Genomic DNA, 20,999 nt, shown 5'->3' with positions numbered 1-20,999 from the left:
TCAGCCTGATCAACAATAATCGTTATTTGTATTCGTATATATAACAACTTTACTCTAACCCTGAAGCAGCATGTGTGATTTTCCCCTTTTGATTTTCTCAAGATAGGGATTAAAGAGATTCCATTGTGCTTTTCTGTGTTTTCCTATGTAAAATCACTGTAATGGATGACCATGTTAACAAAGTGTCAAATATTAAAGCCACACATTTGAAGGAAGAGTCCAGTATGCTGTGAATGCTCCATTTACATTTAAACAAGCTGACGTAACCTCATCCCAGATTTCCTCATACAGCAGGGTGACCATGTTTAGATTTTTATGTTTGCATCACCAAGATGTAATTTTATGAAAAGAAAATGTGTTCTGTCTGTTTAGAGGTGGAGGTGAGAACAATAACGATACAATGTCTATCTGATACAAAGACAAAGTTGTGCCTATTAATATAAGAACATATATCAATTCATCAAACAATTTCATCCATCCATCCTCATTATTGCTCTACCCTGCCCCTGCATGAAAGTTTTAAATTACATTCGTGCAGATTCTGTGAAAAAAACCTGATTAAAACCGAGAAACAAACTTGTTTTTCTTTGCTTTATGTGTCTCTTGATCACCTTAACGTCATGAAAAAAACCCTCTTTGAAATCAAAAGAAATGCAAACGCAATCCTATAAAACAATCTAAAGGTGAATCTGTATTACATTTGAAAGAATGGGAATTTAACTGTATACATGTATCATTTTTATATTTTTCTTGTCTTCAGTTTATCTTTAACTGAAGATAAATCGGTTTTTCTTTGTTTTTTCACGGTTGAGGTGAAATAAAACTAAAAACGCATGTATTATGAAAAAAAGACTAGTTTTGCAACATTGAATTTTACGTAGTTTCCTCAGAGGACAGTGAATGTTACATCTCGCGATAATAGAGTTTGTGTACGTGATTGTGCGAGACTTGTTGGACCGGAAGTGTGAAGAGGATGCTGATGGCGGACAGAGGTAACATAAACGCCTGGGATCAATAACTGCTGCCACTGACTGACCGGGGCAGAGATGTCGGACAGCGCCCCCTCGGCTGCGCCCTCCGGCCCCCTCACTGGCGCCACACTGCCCCCGCCGAGGACCCGCATCTTCAAGATCATAGTGATCGGGGACTCCGGGGTGGGGAAGACCTGCCTGACTTTCCGCTTCTGCGCCGGAAAGTTCCCCGACAAGACCGAGGCCACGATTGGAGTGGACTTCAGGGAGAAGCTGGTGGACATCGACGGAGAGACCATCAAGGTGGGCACTGGAGGAAACACCCACCCGCAGCATCCGCACCCATCAGCAGGAGGTTGTGGTCTCTGACTGGAGGCAGATCCGGGGCATACGTCCTGCTCAGTGGCACAATAACTGTAGATCCTCATGCATCACATTCACATCTTTTTTTTAAAGAAATCTGCTAATCCACATTAAGAGAGGATTCGTTTAAAAAAAAAAAAAAAAAAAAGCTTAGACGCTCTACTGATCTGATTTCCTTCACAATCTGATCTCTTTCAAAACCACAGTCTATTACCAAGACACGAAGAGAAAGAAATACACCAGCCAGCAGGACATAAATACTGTAGAAACTGTGATCACAATCTAAGATTACGAAACTCAATCCAAAACCAGAAATACAGCAGAAGTCGTGATATTTACAGCGTCCTTCATTAACCTAGAAGTGCAATCAGAAATGCTGCTTATTTAACTAATATTGTGCAGCGTTTCTCTGAAGTCCTTCAGTTTCTTCAACTCATAAATGAAACTCTTAAAGGTTAATTGGAAGTCAGATGATAATTTTTAGCTGTCAAATGAACATCATTTCCAGTCATTTGATTGGCGAAGTTCTATCTTTGTGGTCATTAAACACACTTAAAAATATCAAATACATTTTCTAGGTATTTTTAGTGAAGTTGATCTGCCTGAGGCCCCATTTGCATGACGATGTTTTCAAGGGAACACAGAAACGTTCTGTTGTGTTTTGGGCGTCCGTTTACACGACAACGATGTCGCCGTGTAAACGGGGTAAAACAAAACTTTTCCAAAAATGCTGCTACTGGTCATCCACACCACGGTCATAGTAACTAGTTGTTCTGCACATGCTCCGGTGATGGACACTAACAATGTCTCCTCCTGAGTGTCATGACTCGCAGTCCATCTTCTCCTGGGACTTGGTAGTTTTACGGTTGACAGTCACTGTAAAAACAATCCAACTTGGTCGTCTGTCCATATGAATGTCTGTGTACTCCCATTGTTAATGTTTATAGTAGTGACCAAATGAAGCTTCATGAGCCACTGTCTTCATTTTCTGAAGCCACTAGATGGCGCTGTCAGTTTAACAAATGTTTGAAAGCACACATTGCCAGTCTTTCAGCCTCTATCGACAAACCAAGAGCGCCACCTGGTGGAGCCAGAAAATATAGAAAGTGGTTCATGAAGCGTCATTGAAGCTTCATTTGGCCATCACTAGATTATTGTGTGTGTGTGTGTGTGTGTGTGTGTCTGTGTCTGTGTCTGTGTCTGTGTCTGTGTGTGTGTGTGTGTGTGTGTGTGTGTGTGTGTTTCATTACAAAAACAACTAACAGCCCCAACCCCTGGCCTAACACGCTAACTACATTGTTTTTAGTTAAAAATAAAACGTTTCACCTCAAACGTTGGAAAGTCCAGGAACTCGGTTCGATTGGGGACGAAAATTTTCACAACTTCATGAGAAGAACAAACGACAGCACTCACTAGTGGCCCTATAGGCTAACTACAAAATTTTCAGCCTTTCTGCCATTTCTGTGGAAACAGGCGTTTTCAAAACATTGCCGTGGAAACACGGAACTGTTCTGAAACTAGAACACAAATCCGATGCGTTTCCACTTGAATAAATCTATATAAACAGGGTCTGATTGTGGTTTTACTCATGATCTGACCCGCCTCCTCCCTCCCCCACAGATCCAGCTGTGGGACACGGCAGGCCAGGAGCGCTTCAGGAAGTCCATGGTGCAGCATTACTACCGCAACGTGCACGCCGTGGTCTTCGTCTACGACATGACCAACGCGTCTAGCTTCCGCAGCCTCCCCGGCTGGATCGAGGAGTGCAAGCAGCACGCGCTGGGCTCCGAGGTGCCGCGCATCCTGGTGGGCAACAAGTGCGACCTCCAGGACTCGGTGCAGGTGGGCACGGACGTGGCGCAGCAGTTCGCCGACGCACATTCCATGCCGCTGTTCGAGACGTCGGCCAAGAGCCCCGGCAGCCACGGGGAGGGGAGCCATGGCAACAGTGACCACGTGGAGGCCATCTTCATGACGGTGGCTCACAAGCTGAAGTCCCAGAAGCCCCTAGTGCTCAGCCAGCCGGCCGAGGCGGCAAGGGGCAGCGTCAACCTGAGCAGCAGGGGGCGGGAGGAGGGAGGGGGCGGAGTCAGGAGCTGGGGCTGCAGCAGCTGCTGAGGAAGGGGGCGGGGCTCGGAGGATGGACAAAGAGAGGATGGATGGAGAGAATATGGCTTTACACTACATGCCTGTGCTTGACTTTATACGTGACTATTTCCAATTTGATTGTTGTTTCAGGTCATTGATGGTTCGTGGAAATGATTTTGAAAAATGTGGTTGAACAATCCAATCCTATATATGATTCACATACACACGCCTTCCTGCAGGGGGCAGGCAAGCACACATCAACACTTATAATTCATGACTAAGTCACTTTTTTTACTTTGTTCGGCTGCTCATGTGACTTAATACACCAATACACACCATGTCTGACCACTAGATGTCACTGTATGACAACAGTAGGCTGCTTATCTCTTCTGTATTTGACTAACAGAAGAAATTTGTCTCCAAAAAGAAAACATTCAACATACATTTCAGGGTAAATGTTTGAAATCCTCTTTTTCAAACTAGTGGAGTAGTCTTTATTCAAATTCTAGCAGGTAACTCGTCATCTTTTCATTCCCTCTTCTGTGTTCTCGTGAGAGTTACAGCGCTCATCCATCTGCCGACGCTTTTAAACTACAATATTAAAAACTGAAACCACGTTAGCTCACTCTCAGCATCCAGACCTCCACCAAGGAGTATGACCAAGAGAACTTTGAGCTTTTAAAATGTTGTCGGAACAAAGAAAAACTTGAATAATTCTGCACAGATCAAACTCTGAACAGAGCTTAGCGTTGGCGTGAAATAACGAGGCTGAAGTTCACCTCCTCGATTTATCTTTCATGTTTTCAGGAAAAAGTGCTAAAATTACTCCAATTGAACTTATTCTTCTCAGGAGTTGGGAAATGCCAAAACGTTCGGTACATAGTACGAATAATGAAAGCTAATGATGCTATGCTAAAGCTCAAAGTCAACAGGTCTCGCGAAAGCTAGCATTAGCAGTTTTATGTAGTGAAATGATCAATTCAAATGAAACAAAGTGATTGTGATTAAGAGAAAATAAGCATTGATGGGCTTGTTAGCGGTTAGCTAAAACGATGCTGTGAAATAGAACAAAAAAAAAAAAAGGATAAAGAATAATTCTGTACTTTCACTGCAGATAAAAGTAAAAACGTGTGTAAATTTAAAACTGATCAGAAGAAACATTTAGAAAAAATGTCCGGCGTGTTTTGATCACGTTAATGCTAAAAGGAGTGGATGCTTTACTGCAACTAGCCACATGGGGGCGACAGAAATCAATTTGTTTTCATCATTTAGTGTGTTTTTAGAACTGTAAGCGGTTATTCACGTCACTGTAATACAGTACACAAGCTAATCGGCTAACAGCTAACATGAAAGAAGCGACGCCAATTCAAAATCTAGTGGCCAAAAACAAGTATCGCAGCCTTAAAATTATTTAAAGAAAAAATGTTTTTATGTCAAATCTTTTTTAATGTGTATGCTTGTACTATAGCAGCAGGAATCTACAGAGGGATTAAAAGGGAATCAGAGTGAAAATAAATCTCCATCCGATCGATTGATGGTGGTTTGCATGTTACTGAGTGTCAGGATGCAGAAGATGGGCACGGCGTGGGGGTTTGCTTTGTCGTCAAGTGTCCTTTGTCCCGTTTCTTTGCCTTACTTTGGTCCACTGAAGCCGCGGTCCGAGCTCCTGCAAGCAACTTTCCAGGGACATGTGAAGGACTGAAAAACGCAAGCTTGCAATAAAACCACCCAGAATATCAAAATGAAACCACCCCGAGTCTTCTCTCCTTCACAGTTCAATTCACTTTTATTAAATAAAATTCAAAACAGTTTTTTAACAGTGTAGAAAAAGGGAGATGTGGAGGACTGTCAGCTCATCCGGCTGTACGGAGGAGGTTTGGACGGAGCGCCATCCTCCTCCTGAGGGCTCGGTCTGTCGGCGGAAGGGGGTGGAGAGTTGAAGAGCCGCTCGTCTCCTCCTGCCGGACCCGTCACAAAACCCCCACAAATGTTATTTATTAGTGTCGTTGTTTGGTTCAGCAGAAACATAAAGCCCAGTTTGAGCGACAGCGAGCCGAGCCAATAAATGAGCCATATTCATTTTTTTTTCTTCACAAAAACAGAAAAAGAAACTCCGAAAATCCCGGATCAGCAGTGAGTTTTGGACGATTCAGCGTGGGGAGATGACCACATCACACATGGATCTGCTGGGAAACAAAGTAGAAACTGTCTGAGAGGTTATAAAGGTCAGCGTTACCTCGATATGAGCACACCAGCTCCGTGTCCCCGGGGTCACACTGAGGAACCAGGGTCTCCTGCAGCACACAGACGTCACAATCACAAAAAGGACCACAGGATCACTCCACCGCCACACGACCGTCACTCCACCAGCAGCTGAATCCTCACACGGTTGCAACTCGCTAGATCGTGTCACTCCACCACAAGATCCCCACCCGATTGCCACCCGATTGCCACACGACCGCCGCTCAATCGCCACCCCATCAACAGGATGCCCCCCCCCCCCCCCGATCAACATGCAGTCACCACAGGTCAGCAGAGCTGCAGCCTCCTTCAGCGGCGGCGTTTCCCCTACCAGTCCGGTTCTGGAGTCGTAGCAGCGGCAGGCCGGGAGGCTGCGGCAGCCCGTGTAGGCGATGAGGCAGGACAGCAGCAGGCCCACGCTGCAGCACAGCAGGATGGTGGCGCTGGCTCCTTTCACCATGCGGTGGAGCACAAACGTCTGCGGGGAAAGACCGAGGCTTACCGGAGGAGAATGAGCAGGAAAACACACGCGGAGGTTTAGGAGCTGCGACTTCAGCTGAGAAATGTTGACCTTTTTCTCTTGGTGAGAAAAACGGGATTAAATCAGGATGAAGAAAAGTTTCACTCATTTACTTTCACTGATGACCTGCTGCAGTACCCGCACCTCTGAGGAGAGCACACAAACGACAAAACCCAACTGCTGAAAGAGCTGAAACCACGGGGGGGAAAAGGACAAACTGGCAAAAATAACCAAATAGCAAAGATCTTCGAAAGAACTAAATCCACCAAAACATCTAAAGCCACGAGAAAAGATCCAGAATGGCTCCAAATCTATACTAATGGCTAAAGAGAAAACAGCCATCAAATTGATTAAAAATGACTAGTTAGTACCACTGAAACGGGTTAAAAGGAAACTTAATCTAGTATAAATCGATAATAAAACAGCTAAAACTAATAAAAAGTATAAAAGGAAAACAGCTGGATAAGTAATCGAATACTTTTTTAAAGGAGTTCATTTGGAATTCTGGTTAATAGTGAATAGGAATGGTCCAGTGTAGAAGAAACAAACAACTGTGTGTGTGTGTGTGTGTGTGTGTGTGTGTGTGTGTGTGTGTGTGTTACCACGTCAGGATGGTGGTTATGGAAGAAAACCTCTTCATCTTCCTCTCCGTAGGTGAGGGTCAAACAGGCGTAGGAGGCTGTGAAGATGGTCGTCACACAGGAAATCCCTGCAGCCGCCACCATGACGCTCACCTGAACACACACACACACACACACACACACACACACACACACACACACACACACACACACACACACACACACACACACACACACACACACACACACACACACACACACACACACACACACACACACACACACACACACACACACACACACACACACACACACACACACACACACACACACACACACACGAGTCTTACTCTACATTTATTTCTGTTCACCATGATTTCTGCCCCTGCAGGGAAAAGTCGCCCCCCGTGTTCCTGAAACCAGGAATCTAATCCCAGATATTTAAACTAAGAGGCTCCATGAAGACGTACCAGGACGGAATGTTTCTTCTGAGAGGCGAATAACGCCAAAACACCCGGAGAGGCCATAATCTGAAGGAAACGGAGCAAACGTGGGGAAGAATTCACATTTTATTCATCATTTACAACCAAATAAAAATAAAAAATGAAAATGTTCCAAGAACCAACACTCACACCTTCATGCTTGAATAGAAATGAATGTGTGATGGTATCTGTGGTCACGTAATAACTCAGGCTTCACGTAGTTCTAGATTTTAACCCTTTATTGACCAGGTGCTCACATCTGGAAGCTTCCCCCAAATTCATACAATTCTATATCTATATACAATATTGTTGTCATTTAAATAAATATTGATGAGATGACGTTTGTGCAAGTGACACATTCTGCACAACAAAACGTAAAAAGAGGTTTATTATAAGTGTGTCGCCAGTCTTTTACACAAATCCTTTGAATTTTACAAGAATGATCAGTTTGAAGCGCTCATGCTGACTTAATTTGATTAAAAAACAAAAAAAAGGCACTTCAGATTGTTTCAAGTCTTGAATTTGAGCAAAACAATATTATAAATGTGGGTCAGTGATATATTTGATCCGCAGCTAAAAACATTCTGTCACAAAATACATGAGTATGTCGTGTGAAATTGGAATAGAGCCACTTGTTTCTCATCTCTGCAGAGACGAACCGGCTCATTCACGTTTTAGTTCTTTTCACTCACGAGGAAGTGGTGATTTTAATTTAGTACTTCCCTCCAATCTTTAAGTCTGTAAGTCACCTCCAGCAGACAACGACAACATTAGAAGAGAAGCCCAGTAAAAAAACAAAACAAGTTGAATTAAAATGTATTGGATTTCTCAGTGTTTCAGAACATTAACTTGTAACAAGACTCCAGGCCAGCGGGTTTATAAAGTAGTTTTTCTTTGCTCTTCTTGTTAAACAGTTTCAAAACATGAAAAGCGCAGCCGGGACAAAGTCCAGCATCGGGCTGATAACGACACACTGCAAACAAAAACGGATGAAATCTGACCTTTTATTTCACTCATATCTAACTTTCTAGGACTGAATCCATTCCTTCCCAATCAGTCATCCTAAATCAGCCAAATCTAATCTGACTTTTACGACAATCCGGCGAATGAGACGGCGTCAAATCTGCTTCCCAAGAGGTCAAACGAGGTCAAAATATACATGGAGACAATGACCGAAACTCCATGTCCATCTCACGCACAGGTAAAGCACAGAGAACAACGTCTCGTGAAAAAATGCCACAAATGACTCTCTCTTTGTTATTAAAGTTTAAAGTGAAAACCACTGAGTTCAGAAGTACCCGAGTGTATTCTGTAGGAAATCGATGAAACAGCCAATTCAGATCGTTTGACTCTGGATTCCTTTAATCAAATTACACAAGAAGTTTCTATCAGTAAACTACAACTTTTAGATATTTTAGGCCAATCTGATTTTTTTTTTAAGCCTGTTATACCACTGCCTGCCTGTAGGGGGCTGTGCTGAGCACACAGGTTTGTTATGTTATATTAAAATATGATATTTTCCTTTTTAGTGAGCCTATAATGTCTTCTGTATTTCATATATTGAAAAGTGCATGAGAAGCTTTGTTTTGAGCAAAACGTCAACATTAAAGATTTTTTCCTGCCTTTTCTGGGGAACGGACATTGAATATTATGAATTACGAGTCGATACAAGTTTAACATAGTCTCTCATTCAAATCTAAAACGTAACTTGTGTGAGAAGAGAATTAAATTCAGTGTGAAAGCTGGTAAACAATGAAACCTGAGCCTCTCTGTTGGGTTTCGCCCTGGCCCTGGATGTATGTTGGACCGGCCTGAAGACTCTGGCGGCCGGCGGCGGCCCGCAGGCCTTATGTTTAACACGCTGGATCCACCGCAAAATGATCAGGGTTGTTTCTCTGTTTTAACCACATGAAGAGCTGGTCAGGTAAAAGTGTCCGCCTCACCAGTCCTCCCCACACCGGCGTCCTGGTGCTGCTCAGCGGGGTGTCCTTACGGAAAGCCGCGTCCATGAACCCGCAGATCACGCAGATGGACGCACAGGCCACCTGGACGATGCCCAGGCTCAGCACGCCCTTCTGGTTAAAGATGAAGTACCGGTGCCGGTCCATGTTCCAGAGCGAAGCCGCAGAGAAACCCCGCCACAGCCCGCGACCACCCCCCGGGGATTCCGCGGAGTACGAGCCCGCCCGAGGCGACACTTCAGCGGGGTGAGGAGCTCCGCGCGGGTCCGCAGGTTCCTGTCAAAACATGAGTCCCGCGTTAGAGCGCGCGAGTGTTGAAACCAGCTGTTTTCTCCTCAAACAGCAGGAAGTGCGGGTCTTCCGGGCTGCGGCGGGTTTCGGTGAGTTCAGCCAGTAGTTCATCATTAACCTGAGAGAGGCTGACCGGGCAGGTGGAGAGGGCGGGGGGCAGGTGGAGGGGGCGTGGCGGGGGCGTGGCTGAGGTGGAGGGGGCGGGGCTGAGGTTGATCGGGCAGGTGGAAGGGGCGGGGGGCAGGTGGAGGGGCAGAGGGCGGGGCTGAGGTTGATCGGCGGGTGCAGGTGCAGGTGGACGCTGGAGGGGGCGGGACGGAGGTGACATAAATGGTAAATGATAGGGGGAAATCTGAAAGAAGAAGAAGAGAGAAGCATCTTTCTATTTTTTTTTTTTTTTTAAGCGGTGGGAATGTTATGGACTTGCTGGAACCAGCAGATGGCGGTAGTACAACTTCACAGATGCTAACTAAAGAAGAAGAAGAAGAAGAAGAAGAAGAAGAAGAAGAAGAAGAAGAAGAAGAAGGAGGAGGAGGAGGAGGAGGAGGAGGAGGAGGGAAACAGTCATCAGGGAGGACGAGAGCGGTTGGAAACAATGCAGCGAGATAGAACCATCATGTATGGTGCTAATGCAACTTTATGGATACAAACCGCCAATAAACCCAATAGAAAACGAAGACTTCACTTAAATAGCGCTGATAACTGCGTGAGTCGTCCCGAAGCGCTTTACATCACTAATCACATTGACCCATTCACACACATTCACATTCACACACTAATGGAGGCTCCACTGGGAGCAATTTGTAAAGTCGTAAACTCTGTCCACTGTAGCAGGTGGAGGTCAGGGTGGACGGGAGCAAAACAAAAATCAGCCCTGGCATTTTCGGCCCAGTCCAGCCAACAACATGATCAGTTGACTGTATCAAGCACTTTTAAATGCAAGAACAAATACTGACAGAGGTCACATTTTCAGAACAAAGATTCAAAAATATCTTTAAATAGATGTACAAACTTGTTGACAGTTTGAAAAACAATTGCAATCTCAGAGTAAATACACTATCTGCATTTATATGCTGTGCTTTTGGCGCGATAGTGACACCTACTGGACAATAAGTTGTGTACTCACCAAATCAAAAAGGCTCTTTTGCCCAAATGGGAAGACGACGAAGGAACGTAACAGTTCTAGACAACCTGATGAGACGGAAGAGAGGATGGAACAGAAAGAGGCAGGGACACTGACACATTATTGGACATGATCACACTGTCACTGTCACCACATAAGCACATCATCTGAAATCCTAAATTGACCAAATAACCCGGTACTGTGTGTCACTTTATCAGTAGAGCCGCTTTTTTTTTTTCAGTAGTTCACTCAACTCATCAAGTCTGTCTGTCATTGCGTCACAGTCCAACATCATGAGGACGTCTTTCTCTGTGGCCATCAACACAATGAGATGACGTCAGGAGGAACTTGTAAGGAAGGCCAATGATATGGTCTACAGTACATCTGTTAGTATTTTGAAGCGTTGTAGTGTCTGATGGCAGCATAGAGGACACTTTGCAGGAGGAAATAATTCAAATACATTTTTTTTTGTTATTGTAAAAATACATAAGAGACTTTCTCAAAGTGAGTGAAAACCTTTTTTTTTTTTTACATTGTTACAAAGGTCCTAGTTTTACTCAGTGATTGTTAATGAGGTTGTTATGGGTGGTAGTGGCATACTGGAGTGGAAGATATCAAAAAAGTGTTCCCAGTACTTTGTCCCCGTTAGTGTATGTTAGTGGGTTGGACAAAGGTTAAAGGAACACACAGCTCAATATAATGCACTCAAGTACACCGCCACCATCCACTGGGACTTCAGTAACACACAGACTCCTGACAATGTCAACAAAAACTAAACATGTGTAAGCTTTGTAAAAATAGTAATAATGGCAGAGCAGATGTATTTGATTGCATTATATTGCACAAGTGTAACTAATGCAGTGGTCAGTAAATCTACATAAAAAATTATAAATTCATCAATTTATTTATGATAAAACATTTGAGACTGATAGCATCAGCATTCAAGAGAGATATGACTGGTAACGGATGTATTGATATATTTCAGTGACGACCAAACTGCACATGACAAGGCAGAGCGATAGGCCTTTTTGCTCTATTACATCATTAGGTCTATGTAAAATAGCACGACTAGTGTGTCTGCATGCAAAAACAGCATGTTTGACCTCTGTCTTTAAAATGTAGCTCTCTCCCTCGGCTCACTTTGCCAGTAGAGCTGCTTACAGATCTGCCATGCTGGTTCTTATGACTTAGCCCCGCCTCCACCGGCTCACTCTCCATCACCTGTTGTGCTCCTGCTGCTGATAATGTTGCAATAAGCAGCCTGAAGCCGGGAGGGTAGCGCCAGGATCAAGCATGGTCTGCTGGGGTCGCTCCTCCCGCTTCCTGCTCCTGGACAAAATAATTGTATTTATTTTGGTGCATGTGGAGGCCTCTGCACCCAGTGCTTTCATTTAGTCTTTCAGTGGTTGTTCTTCCATGATGTTGTCAGACTCCTCACCAAGCCTCGGCTCACCTGCTGTGCCCCGTCTATCCAGCAGCTGGGTGACTGACAAGCCCTGACTGACAGTTAGCCAGTGGGTGGTGTACACTACTGGACGATAGGTCACATAACTCGCCGTTCAATTATTTCGGGTGGGGACCTGTTGACCAGCCCCCATAGACACCGGCCCACCAAATGACCAGTCCACCCCTTGGTGGAGGGTGGTGCCCAGGCTGCATGTAAGCTCCGCCCAACAGGTGTCTGGTGGAGGGGACTAGTCACTGTAGTGATGGCCAAATGAAGCTTCATGAACCAGTCTTTATTTCCTTAACCCACTAGATGGCGCTGTCTGTTCAATAAATGTTTGAAAGCACACTCAGTCTGTCAGACTCTATCTTTAAACCAAGAGCGCCATCTGGTGGAGTCAGAAAATACAGAAAGTTTCATTGAAGCTTCATTTGGCCGTCACTATTCAGCATGTAAGCCCCGCCCAGGCTTCTTTCGACAGCATTAACCTGACTGAGGGTGGCTCAGCATTAACCTGACTGAGGGTGGCTCAGCATTAACCTGACTGAGGGTGGCCAGGGCAATTGAAGGGGCGGAGTCTACTCTGCATGCAAGCTCAATAAAAAAAAGTTTAAATAGTGAATCACTGGGCTTTCATGCTGATAAATAGACAGCTTATTAGTTTGAGATAAAAAGATTAATTGAGTCCCATCACAAAAAAAAAAATGAAAAGGCCCATCAATCAACTGTGTTAAAAGTTTATTTTGGAGAGCACATGAACACAGATGATTAGTTTAGAAACCTGGAAAAACCTCACAGCTCTGTTTGGAAGTTCGATCGTTCAATGGTTCTCTGAGTCTTTTAAAAAACTCACAGATGGTTTGTAACAGATTATTTTGTAACAGAATATCGTTTGTAACTAATCTATTTGCTATAAATAAATGATTGTTTGAAGATAGACGAGTTGTGGATGGGGCTAGATGACCATGTGATACACGAGTCAGAAGAGTTTACAGATGACAATGAGTTAGATAATCGGTATCGAACAGAGAAATGAGTCTAGTTTTTTTTATCCAGGTTGACGTTACAGAAGCACCAGCAGTGATGGTGGGACTCCTGATTTCAGTCTGTGAAGGTGATGAAGAGACAGACGGAGCAGCACCTCTCCACCATGGTCAGGTTTGCATAGTTCCGGTGTTGCTTGGGTTTTCAGCAGCTTCCAGTCAGATTACAAAGGTAACCCCCCCACGATATGAGCAGCGGATGTTGAAGTGCCACAGAGCTTGTCTGCTGAGGTTGGGACTTAATACCCGGAGGGGGTTCGCCTGCATTCTCATTGTTTGTGCTGGAACACCTCCAGCTCTCGCTTGTACCAGTCTGGAGCCTCCGGGCCGCCGCTTCCCGAAGCCTCGTGATCGTAACCGTAGGCGACCGTTAGCTCCTCATCTTTCTGCACTGCACGGAGGGTCCGGACGCACTTGATGGGTCCGAAGCGAGGGTGGACGAAGCTGCGGGAGACAGGAGATGAGACGAGATACAGATTGAGAACATCCAGAGACCTGATGCGGCGTAAGCAGCTAGCTTGCACTCACGGGTCGTATTTGCAGTTGGGGGTGAATGAGTGGTTGGCCTTGTGGCCCAGAGAGGCGCAGTATCTGTCCATCTGGTCGAACGGCTGAGGGACGTCGATCACCGTGTCCTCGTCCAGTGAGATCGTGTTCCCGTTCAGAGCCCAGTCTCGACCGTCCACCTGAGGAGTTACAACCAACGCTAACTGGACGTTTCACTTATTTAGCATCAACAACCTGATGATTGTAAGACGAGCCAGTCCATCATCTAAACAACTTCCTAAATAAACATTGTAAATCTTCACAAAGGATTTAAACTGCTAACTTTACTCAAGGAAACCGCTTGTTTCCTTGAGTAAAGTTAGTCAACACTAAAGGTGTAGCCACCAGCTAGCAGCGAACATGTGGCCACCAGCTAACAGTAAACATATAGCCATCAGCTAACATTAAACATATAGCCACCAGCTAGCAGCCCAACATGTGGCCACCAGCTAACAGTAAACATATAGCCACCAGCTAGCAGCCAACATGTGGCCACTAGCTAACAGTAAACATATAGCCACCTGCTAACAGTAAACATATAGCCACCAGCTAACAGTAAACATATAGCCACCAGCTAACAGTAAACATATAGCCACCAGCTAGCAGTGAGCGTGTAGCCACCAGCTAGCAGTGAACGTGTAGCCACCAGCTAATGCTAAGCGTGTAGCCACCAGTTAACCCTAAACATGTAGCCACCAGCTAATGCTAAACATGTAGCCACCAGCTAATGCTAAACATGTAGCCACCAGCTAACAGTAAACATGTAGCCACCAGCTAATGCTAAATGTGTAGCCATCAGCTAAAGCTAAACATGTAGCCACCAGTTAAAGCTAAACATGTAGCCACCAGCTAACGCTAAACATGTAGCCACCAGCTAATGCTAAACAAAGTGATTCCTACTGTAAAAACAAAACATGCAAAAATTGAATAAAAGTGATTTTTATGGTTTAAACATGTCATTTATTCATCCATCCATCAAAACGTGCTTGAATTGAAATAAATATACTTGTTGCTCACTATTCATTCAGTTAGTCCCCAAACTGTCATCTCGTGAAGTACGTGGTTGCTATGGTGATTCCAGCCTCTCTGGGGAGGAGAGGTCATCAGTATTTTGGATTTCACTATGAAACTGGTGGGACGGCTCCAGTCCACATCAGTTCAAAGGGCACGGTGTCCCGATGTGTCGTACCTCTGAGTGTGTGATGCGCACTCCGTTATAGAAAGCCATCACAGTGCCGGCCTCGGCCTGCGTCTTGGCGAACAGGCCCTGTCCCGCTCCTCGGATGACGGAGTCCGCTACGAACACCCTGGAACAGCATCAGGAGCAGAGCCGGTTACTCTAGGATTCAGGAGGACGGCTGCTTTGTTCGGAGCGGACTGACCTCTGGCTCTCATACGGGTCTGGGAGCAGGGTGTGGGTGGCGACGCAGCTCGACGTGGACTTGTCGTACGAGTACACAGGACCTTGAATAAAGAGAGAGAGACAGAGGCGACGTCATGGTGGCTGATGCACACCAAACATATAGAGATGCACAAGTTATCAAATATGTTCAGAGAGTTAATTAGTGAATTAATAGTTCAATGACCAATATGTCTGAATTCTTCAGATTTTGATCATCCAATCTAGGAAAAAACACCAAACGCGACTCGAGTACAAAAGGAAAAAAGGCGGCGAGTATTCAGGTCTGAAAATGGAGATCTGGATACCATGACAACGACTTGATTGGATATTAAGGTCCTGCCCTGCGGTTTACCGAGGTAAATATGGATGCCACACAGGTCTGAGCGTGTACACCCATTTCGAAAAAATGACGAGGAAAAGAACGAGATTGAGAAAAGAGAGGGCACAGCTTGGCGGTGCCACTTATTCTGGAGCAGATTCGCGACTCATTTTTACATCAATGAGGTAAAAGTTTCTACATTTTCTGACTCCACCAGGTGGCGCTCTTGGTTTGAAGATAGAGGCTGAAAGATTGGCAATGAAGTGTGCTTTCAAACATTTGTGAAACAGACAGCGCCATCTAGCAGCTTCAGAAAATAAAGACAGTGGCTCATGAAGCTTCATTTTGGCCACCACTAGTAGAGACGTCTCTTCTTACTGTTGGCTGTGGTTTCAAAGCGCGTCCTCCCGGTCTGGTTGGGGATCAGATCGGCGAGTCGAGCCTCGATCAGCTCGCCATCCACAAACGTCCCGTAGAGCGCCGTGCGTCCGTCTGGGTAGACGTACGCCACCGAGTCCCCGCTCATCTCCCCGTCTTTGTTCACCTTTCCGAACACACAGCCCCCGTCCTGCACGACGCACAGCATCATCAGTTGTCTCATTCACACACACGGACACACACAGACACACACACACACACACACACACACACAAACACACACACCGGATAGTAGATCCAGCACTCCCCACAGCGGCTGTTGTCTCTGTACTGGCCCTTGAACATCACACGACCGTCTCCGTCAAACTCCTGCGCCGGCCCGTTCAGCTCGCCCTCCACGTATGTCCCGGTGAGGACGGCCCCGTCCTCGTACGTGTACACGCCCTGTCCCTGCAGAGCGTCGTCCACGTAGAACCCCTCCAGAGTGCTGCCAGGACAAAGACTTCAAGTCACTACATTTCTTTGCAAACACGTACCAACACAAATCAGAGGGGCTAAAACAAAAGAGCAGCAAAATGTCTTTGCTGGATTTTCAGAGGCATTTGATCCCTCTGAGAATTCCACCAGAACGTAAACCCTCAGAGACTGGATCTTCCCTTTGTTCTTTCTCTTTCCATCCTGGGAATCTCTGGAGGAATCAAACCAACTCAGACATTCTGAATTCATGTCAAACCCGCGATTGAAAGGATTGATTTTCTTTGAGTGGCCCGATGAGACCAGACAGAACTTTAACGGTCATGAATATTAACGAGGGATTTGTCTTTGCTGTACCTTCCATCAAAGAAGAAGAACTTTCCCTTTCCGTTCTTCTCTCCGTGGGTGAAGTGTCCTTGGAAGCGATCGCTGGACGAGTAAGTGACTGTGCAGAAACCGTGAGGCTGACCGTCGTCATCCAGTGGGCCTGAACACACAAACACACACACACTTACTTGTTATTATCCTGAACATAACATTCTAACCCTGGGGTGCCTTGTTTCCACTGCGCAGTCCAGTACGGTACAGCAAAGCACACCCGGACCCAACTCTGCTGCGTGGTTAAAAAGTAGGCGGGGTTGTGAACGGCTAGTCCACCAGGTGGCGGTGCAACGACAGAATGCGATGACTCACGCAGCCATCGGGCGATGCAGTGACTCGGAGTGTCCACCAGGCGGCGGTACACTGAGGGAGTGCAATGACCCACGTGGCCACTAGAGGCATTCGGCGCGCTCTTTCTGGGATAGCATGACGCCACTGGGCTTCGTGCACAGCCCGTAAAGGCTCCTGCATACTCCCTTTTTGAAGCCATAAGAACAAGGAGAAAATTCGGCAGTGACGTCAGCCAGCTGCCAGAAAAAAGGACTGTTCATACTCTGATAAGAAGCTGTCGAACGTGCAGGCCACGCCCCCTCACAGCAGTCTCTGAAGCGACGATTTAACTTTTCAACTGCACAGCTTATTTCTGGCCTCCAGTGTTTTCAGAAATACATTTGGCTGAACTGTTTCAGTAATAAAAGAGGGAGTTTTTGTTCGAGCGCGATGTTGGTCCGTTAGGAAGGAGGAAAAGAGCGAGAGAGACGAGAGAGAAGGTTGGCTGCAGAGTCCACTAATGCTGGAGAGCCAGTGATTCCCCACAAGGGCTGGCGGAGGCTGCTCAAGCTCAAGTCCCTGAGAGCAGAGGTGTAACCTGAGGAGGCGCGCACGTGCAGTGATTCACGTAGCAGACACAAACTGCTTGGAAACGGAGTGGGATTGGCGTCCCAAAGTTTCACAAGCACAAAAATAAGACACAGCAATATCAAGATCACGTTATTCTACTTTCCTGCCTCGACACTAAGCCTCTTACTTGGGTCGGACGAGGGTGGAACCTGCTTCCGTGGCCGGGGAAAACCCGTCGATTTGCGGCTGCGGGCATGTCCCAGAGAAAGAAAACCTGAGTTAAATCTTGAATTTACAGCGTCGATGTGGACAGCTTTCTCTTCGTCTATGCTTTCGAGCGTCTTTAAAACCAAGTCTTCAGTCCTCCTCCTCTTCTGTTACTCAGAAGGCTTTTCCACCAAAAAGAAGGTGCTCCTTCAGGGCCGGTGCTATTGCCAGTTCTTAAATGAGCACCGCCAAAGAACTGGTTGTTTTTACTTTGTCAACGGAGTCAAGCGAGAGCTGCGTCACTGCGTCACTCCAAAACGTGGTATGTCACTGATTTCACCAATGTAGCGCTGGCAGTGCGCATACAGGAACGAAAAGACGGACTGTATTCATCGGTTTGGTCCGGGTCGCTCCATCTCATCTGGCCTGAACCTCGGAAGCAGACCAAAGAGCCAGAAAACATCGAGTCTCCTCGTCGCTCTATTTGTGTTCTTTCACGTTCATCTTGTTTTTGTCCGGAGCCCCGAAGTGGCCATTGAGAAAAAATAAATAAATAAAGCGTGAATGAGCTTGGGGCTTATTTTTCAACATTTCAGCATTACATTGTGAGTTTCTGCTTCTTTCACTGTATTTCTGGACGTGTCTGAATCAAAAGCTTCAACATGGGGGTATGGAGGTGTAGAATGATAGAACGCTGCTCTACAGCCGTTTCCAATGGCGACCTGCATAAACACACTGATTAAAGTTCTCTTTCAGATGAAGCCATTAAAAGCCTCATTATATGGCTAAAAAAAATCAAAGCTTTCATTTACAGTAGAATGTAGTTTGTTTAGTAGTTACTGATGAACGTAAAGTCTGGCTTCATTATTAAGAAGTTCTGTGGGTAGAAAATATTGGGGCGTCTCGTAGCGGAGAGCAGCACAGCCGCATGCAGACCTCAGCCTGCGGTCAGAACGTGATACAAGACCTGGAAGTGAAGTTAGTTACAATGATGTTACCATGAAAAGCGTGAAAAAAACGACAATGAAAAACTGCTTCTAAATTCTATATCCGACGCAGCTGACTTTGTCTGAGAGCGCAGTGGAGGAGCTCTGCAGGACAACAGTTCGATTAGAGCCACAGTTCGATTTTTTTCTCTACAACCAATCCGGGGCTCCGTGTTCGCTGTAGATTTCAGAATGCCGGTTCAGTGTCTCTTCCGCCTTGTACGTAGCGATAACTCCACCCCCAGCTGATATCGTGCCAGGTCCCGCTCTGGCCCAGTTACGATGTGGGGCCGGCTTAGCACCAGTTTAGCCCCTGATAGGCCGGGGCTTTGGTGGTGGAAAGAACAAAGAACTGGTGCTAAATCTAGCCCTGGCTCCGAACTAGCATCTGGTTCTTTCCGGTGGAAAAGCCCCCAGAGGAGCGTCTGCACCTCGTCGAAAAACCAGGGCGCTGTGTCGCGCGCCAACGTGTCAATAAACTGAGTTAACATAACGACGTGCGCAAAGTGGCGTATGTGGACAACGGGGAGGGTTTATATGGCTGAGGAGCTATTTAAATATTGCGGCTTTTCCAAAATGACGATCTCCACTACCAATCCGCCGATGGCTGCGTCGTAGCTCCTCCTTATGGGACCCGTACCGATGTGTAGGTACCTCAACTGAAGGGTTATATGGTAATGTTTGGGTACGGTATTTTTAGTGCGATCCACAGTTTTTGTCAGTGGAAACAAACGAAAACCCATACCAGCACATACTGTGGCTTTATCTGACAGAGTTCAGCAGCTCTCCCTGACCATGCCCAGACTCACACTGGTAAAATTTTATTTAGGGATCCATCCAGTTCCCCCATTACCTTTAAAGGCATATTTTACTTAAAACCAGCAATTTTCGTGTGCACTGAAATAAAAACCTTAACTGACTGTCCCTAAGGTTCCTACTGAACTTGGCAAACAGATTTACATTATCTGCCCCTGCAGCCTAGGAAAAACCTGCCGGCTGAACTACAGCTGCAAGATCTGATCCTGACTCGGAATATTAAAAATGTGAGGAATGCTATGGAAACAGCCTCTATTGCAAGTGTGTAACTCCCAGCTAGTTTATGATGTTTTCCTTTGCAAAATTATTGCAGTAAATTTTATAATACAGTATATGAGGGTTTTTTTTTAACGTTTTAATGTTGGCTACATGTAATTGTAACTTGATGCTTCTTGGCCAGAGTTTCCTTGAAAATTATATCCTGCAATCTCAATGGTAATCATCTGGTTTAATAAAAGGTGGAATACATTTTGGACAACTTGTATTTTTTTGCAAAATGTCACAAGCACACAAGGAAATACTTACGAATTCAATCAGTTTTATTCTTAGAAAGCACTTTCAAACAACTACAGGAACACAAATTACTGCACACAAAATCAATGACAGTAAAAATCCTTAAAAAGGCAAACAGGCTAAAAACACTGAGAACAAAGAAAAGGTAAAATACGCAGCCCATAGATTCCTGTCAGCATCTTCCATGGTGTTTAAAGTAAAAGAGGCGAGTTTTAGGATTTAAAACGAGTTAAGAGAGTGTGACGAGCAGAGGGAGATTGTTTCAGGAGCTGCAGTCTGAAAACACACCACATGCCTTTGTGAGTAACAGCTGTCATGCGTGTTAGCGTCAAGCTAATGCTAACCACAGAGTAACTTTCAGCGGGGCGCGGAGAGCACGCAGGCCGCCCTCAGCCGCCTCTGACGCGGATTCACTCTGAAATCAATCCCAGGGCTTTTAGGCCTAACGGACTGGCCGGCGGTGATTTAGCGGAACTGTAAACCGGGACAGAAACGTCCTCCAACGGGCACATCAGAGATGTACGTACCTTCGACCACTTCCTCCACGTTTTCATCGTCGCTGTCCATGCTGTCGTCTGTGCGAGAGGCCGCCGGAGCAACACCGAAGAGCCGCGGAGGAACCTGCTCTCCTTCCGTCACAAGGCGGCACCAACCAGAGAGGGGGAGAGAAAGCCGGCTTTGGGGAGCAGCTGACCCCGATGAACCCAGTCCCGACCTGGCGTCTGTCCTGGAGGCTGGGCCGAGACACCGACAAAAAATAATAATAAAATAATAATCATTCAGGGAGAAGTTTCAATCAAAAAGTCAGAATTGTAACAAATTGTACCCGTTTTGAAAAAGAGCATAAATATGAATCAAATTCTGTTTAAAAAAGTAATACTGTCTTGAGTAATCAAGTGAAAACAATTTGAGAAAAGGTCAAAATACTGATTTGAATATGATTTACAAAAAAGTCACCACAATGAAAAAGTTATGTCATAGAAAAAGTCATAATTCTGACAAAAAAAGTCATAAATCTGACTTCAA

The 20,999-nt window shown here is 45.5% G+C and overlaps 3 protein-coding genes across 4 annotated transcripts; 1 reads left to right on the top strand and 2 right to left on the bottom strand.

The window, feature by feature from the left end:
- The first annotated feature begins 943 nt into the window (after positions 1-943).
- On the top strand, positions 944-5,160 carry rab33ba (RAB33B, member RAS oncogene family a). Its single transcript, XM_080465978.1, has 2 exons — positions 944-1,274; positions 2,955-5,160. The coding sequence occupies exons 1-2, from the start codon at positions 1,047-1,049 to the stop codon at positions 3,450-3,452; spliced, it is 726 nt and encodes a 241-aa protein (XP_080322104.1). The 5' UTR covers positions 944-1,046; the 3' UTR covers positions 3,453-5,160.
- A 25-nt stretch (positions 5,161-5,185) lies between these two features.
- LOC308110870 (uncharacterized protein) lies at positions 5,186-9,618 on the bottom strand. Its single transcript, XM_080465490.1, has 6 exons — positions 9,190-9,618; positions 7,235-7,294; positions 6,786-6,917; positions 5,995-6,141; positions 5,659-5,716; positions 5,186-5,380 (listed from the first exon to the last, which is right to left on the bottom strand). The coding sequence occupies exons 1-6, from the start codon at positions 9,352-9,354 to the stop codon at positions 5,271-5,273; spliced, it is 672 nt and encodes a 223-aa protein (XP_080321616.1). The 5' UTR covers positions 9,355-9,618; the 3' UTR covers positions 5,186-5,270.
- A 3,172-nt stretch (positions 9,619-12,790) lies between these two features.
- On the bottom strand, positions 12,791-20,668 carry setd7 (SET domain containing 7, histone lysine methyltransferase). 2 transcript variants are annotated; one of them, XR_013935401.1, is made up of 9 exons: positions 20,501-20,668; positions 16,588-16,717; positions 16,042-16,243; positions 15,757-15,946; positions 15,040-15,121; positions 14,847-14,964; positions 14,675-14,743; positions 13,640-13,797; positions 12,791-13,555 (listed from the first exon to the last, which is right to left on the bottom strand). XR_013935401.1 is itself a non-coding variant. In XM_080465059.1 (8 exons), the coding sequence occupies exons 1-8, from the start codon at positions 20,538-20,540 to the stop codon at positions 13,381-13,383; spliced, it is 1,095 nt and encodes a 364-aa protein (XP_080321185.1). In that variant the 5' UTR covers positions 20,541-20,668; the 3' UTR covers positions 12,791-13,380. The 2 variants fall into 2 exon arrangements, 1 of the variants encoding a protein (XP_080321185.1); XM_080465059.1 differs by lacking the exon at positions 14,675-14,743.
- Positions 20,669-20,999: the final 331 nt, after the last annotated feature.

This window comes from Lipophrys pholis, assembly GCF_963383615.2.
Source record: "Lipophrys pholis genome assembly, chromosome: 6".
Lineage (NCBI taxonomy): Eukaryota > Metazoa > Chordata > Actinopteri > Blenniiformes > Blenniidae > Lipophrys > Lipophrys pholis.
The sequence above is the reverse complement of the archived record's forward strand: the minus strand, read 5'-3'. Positions and strand labels throughout refer to the sequence as shown.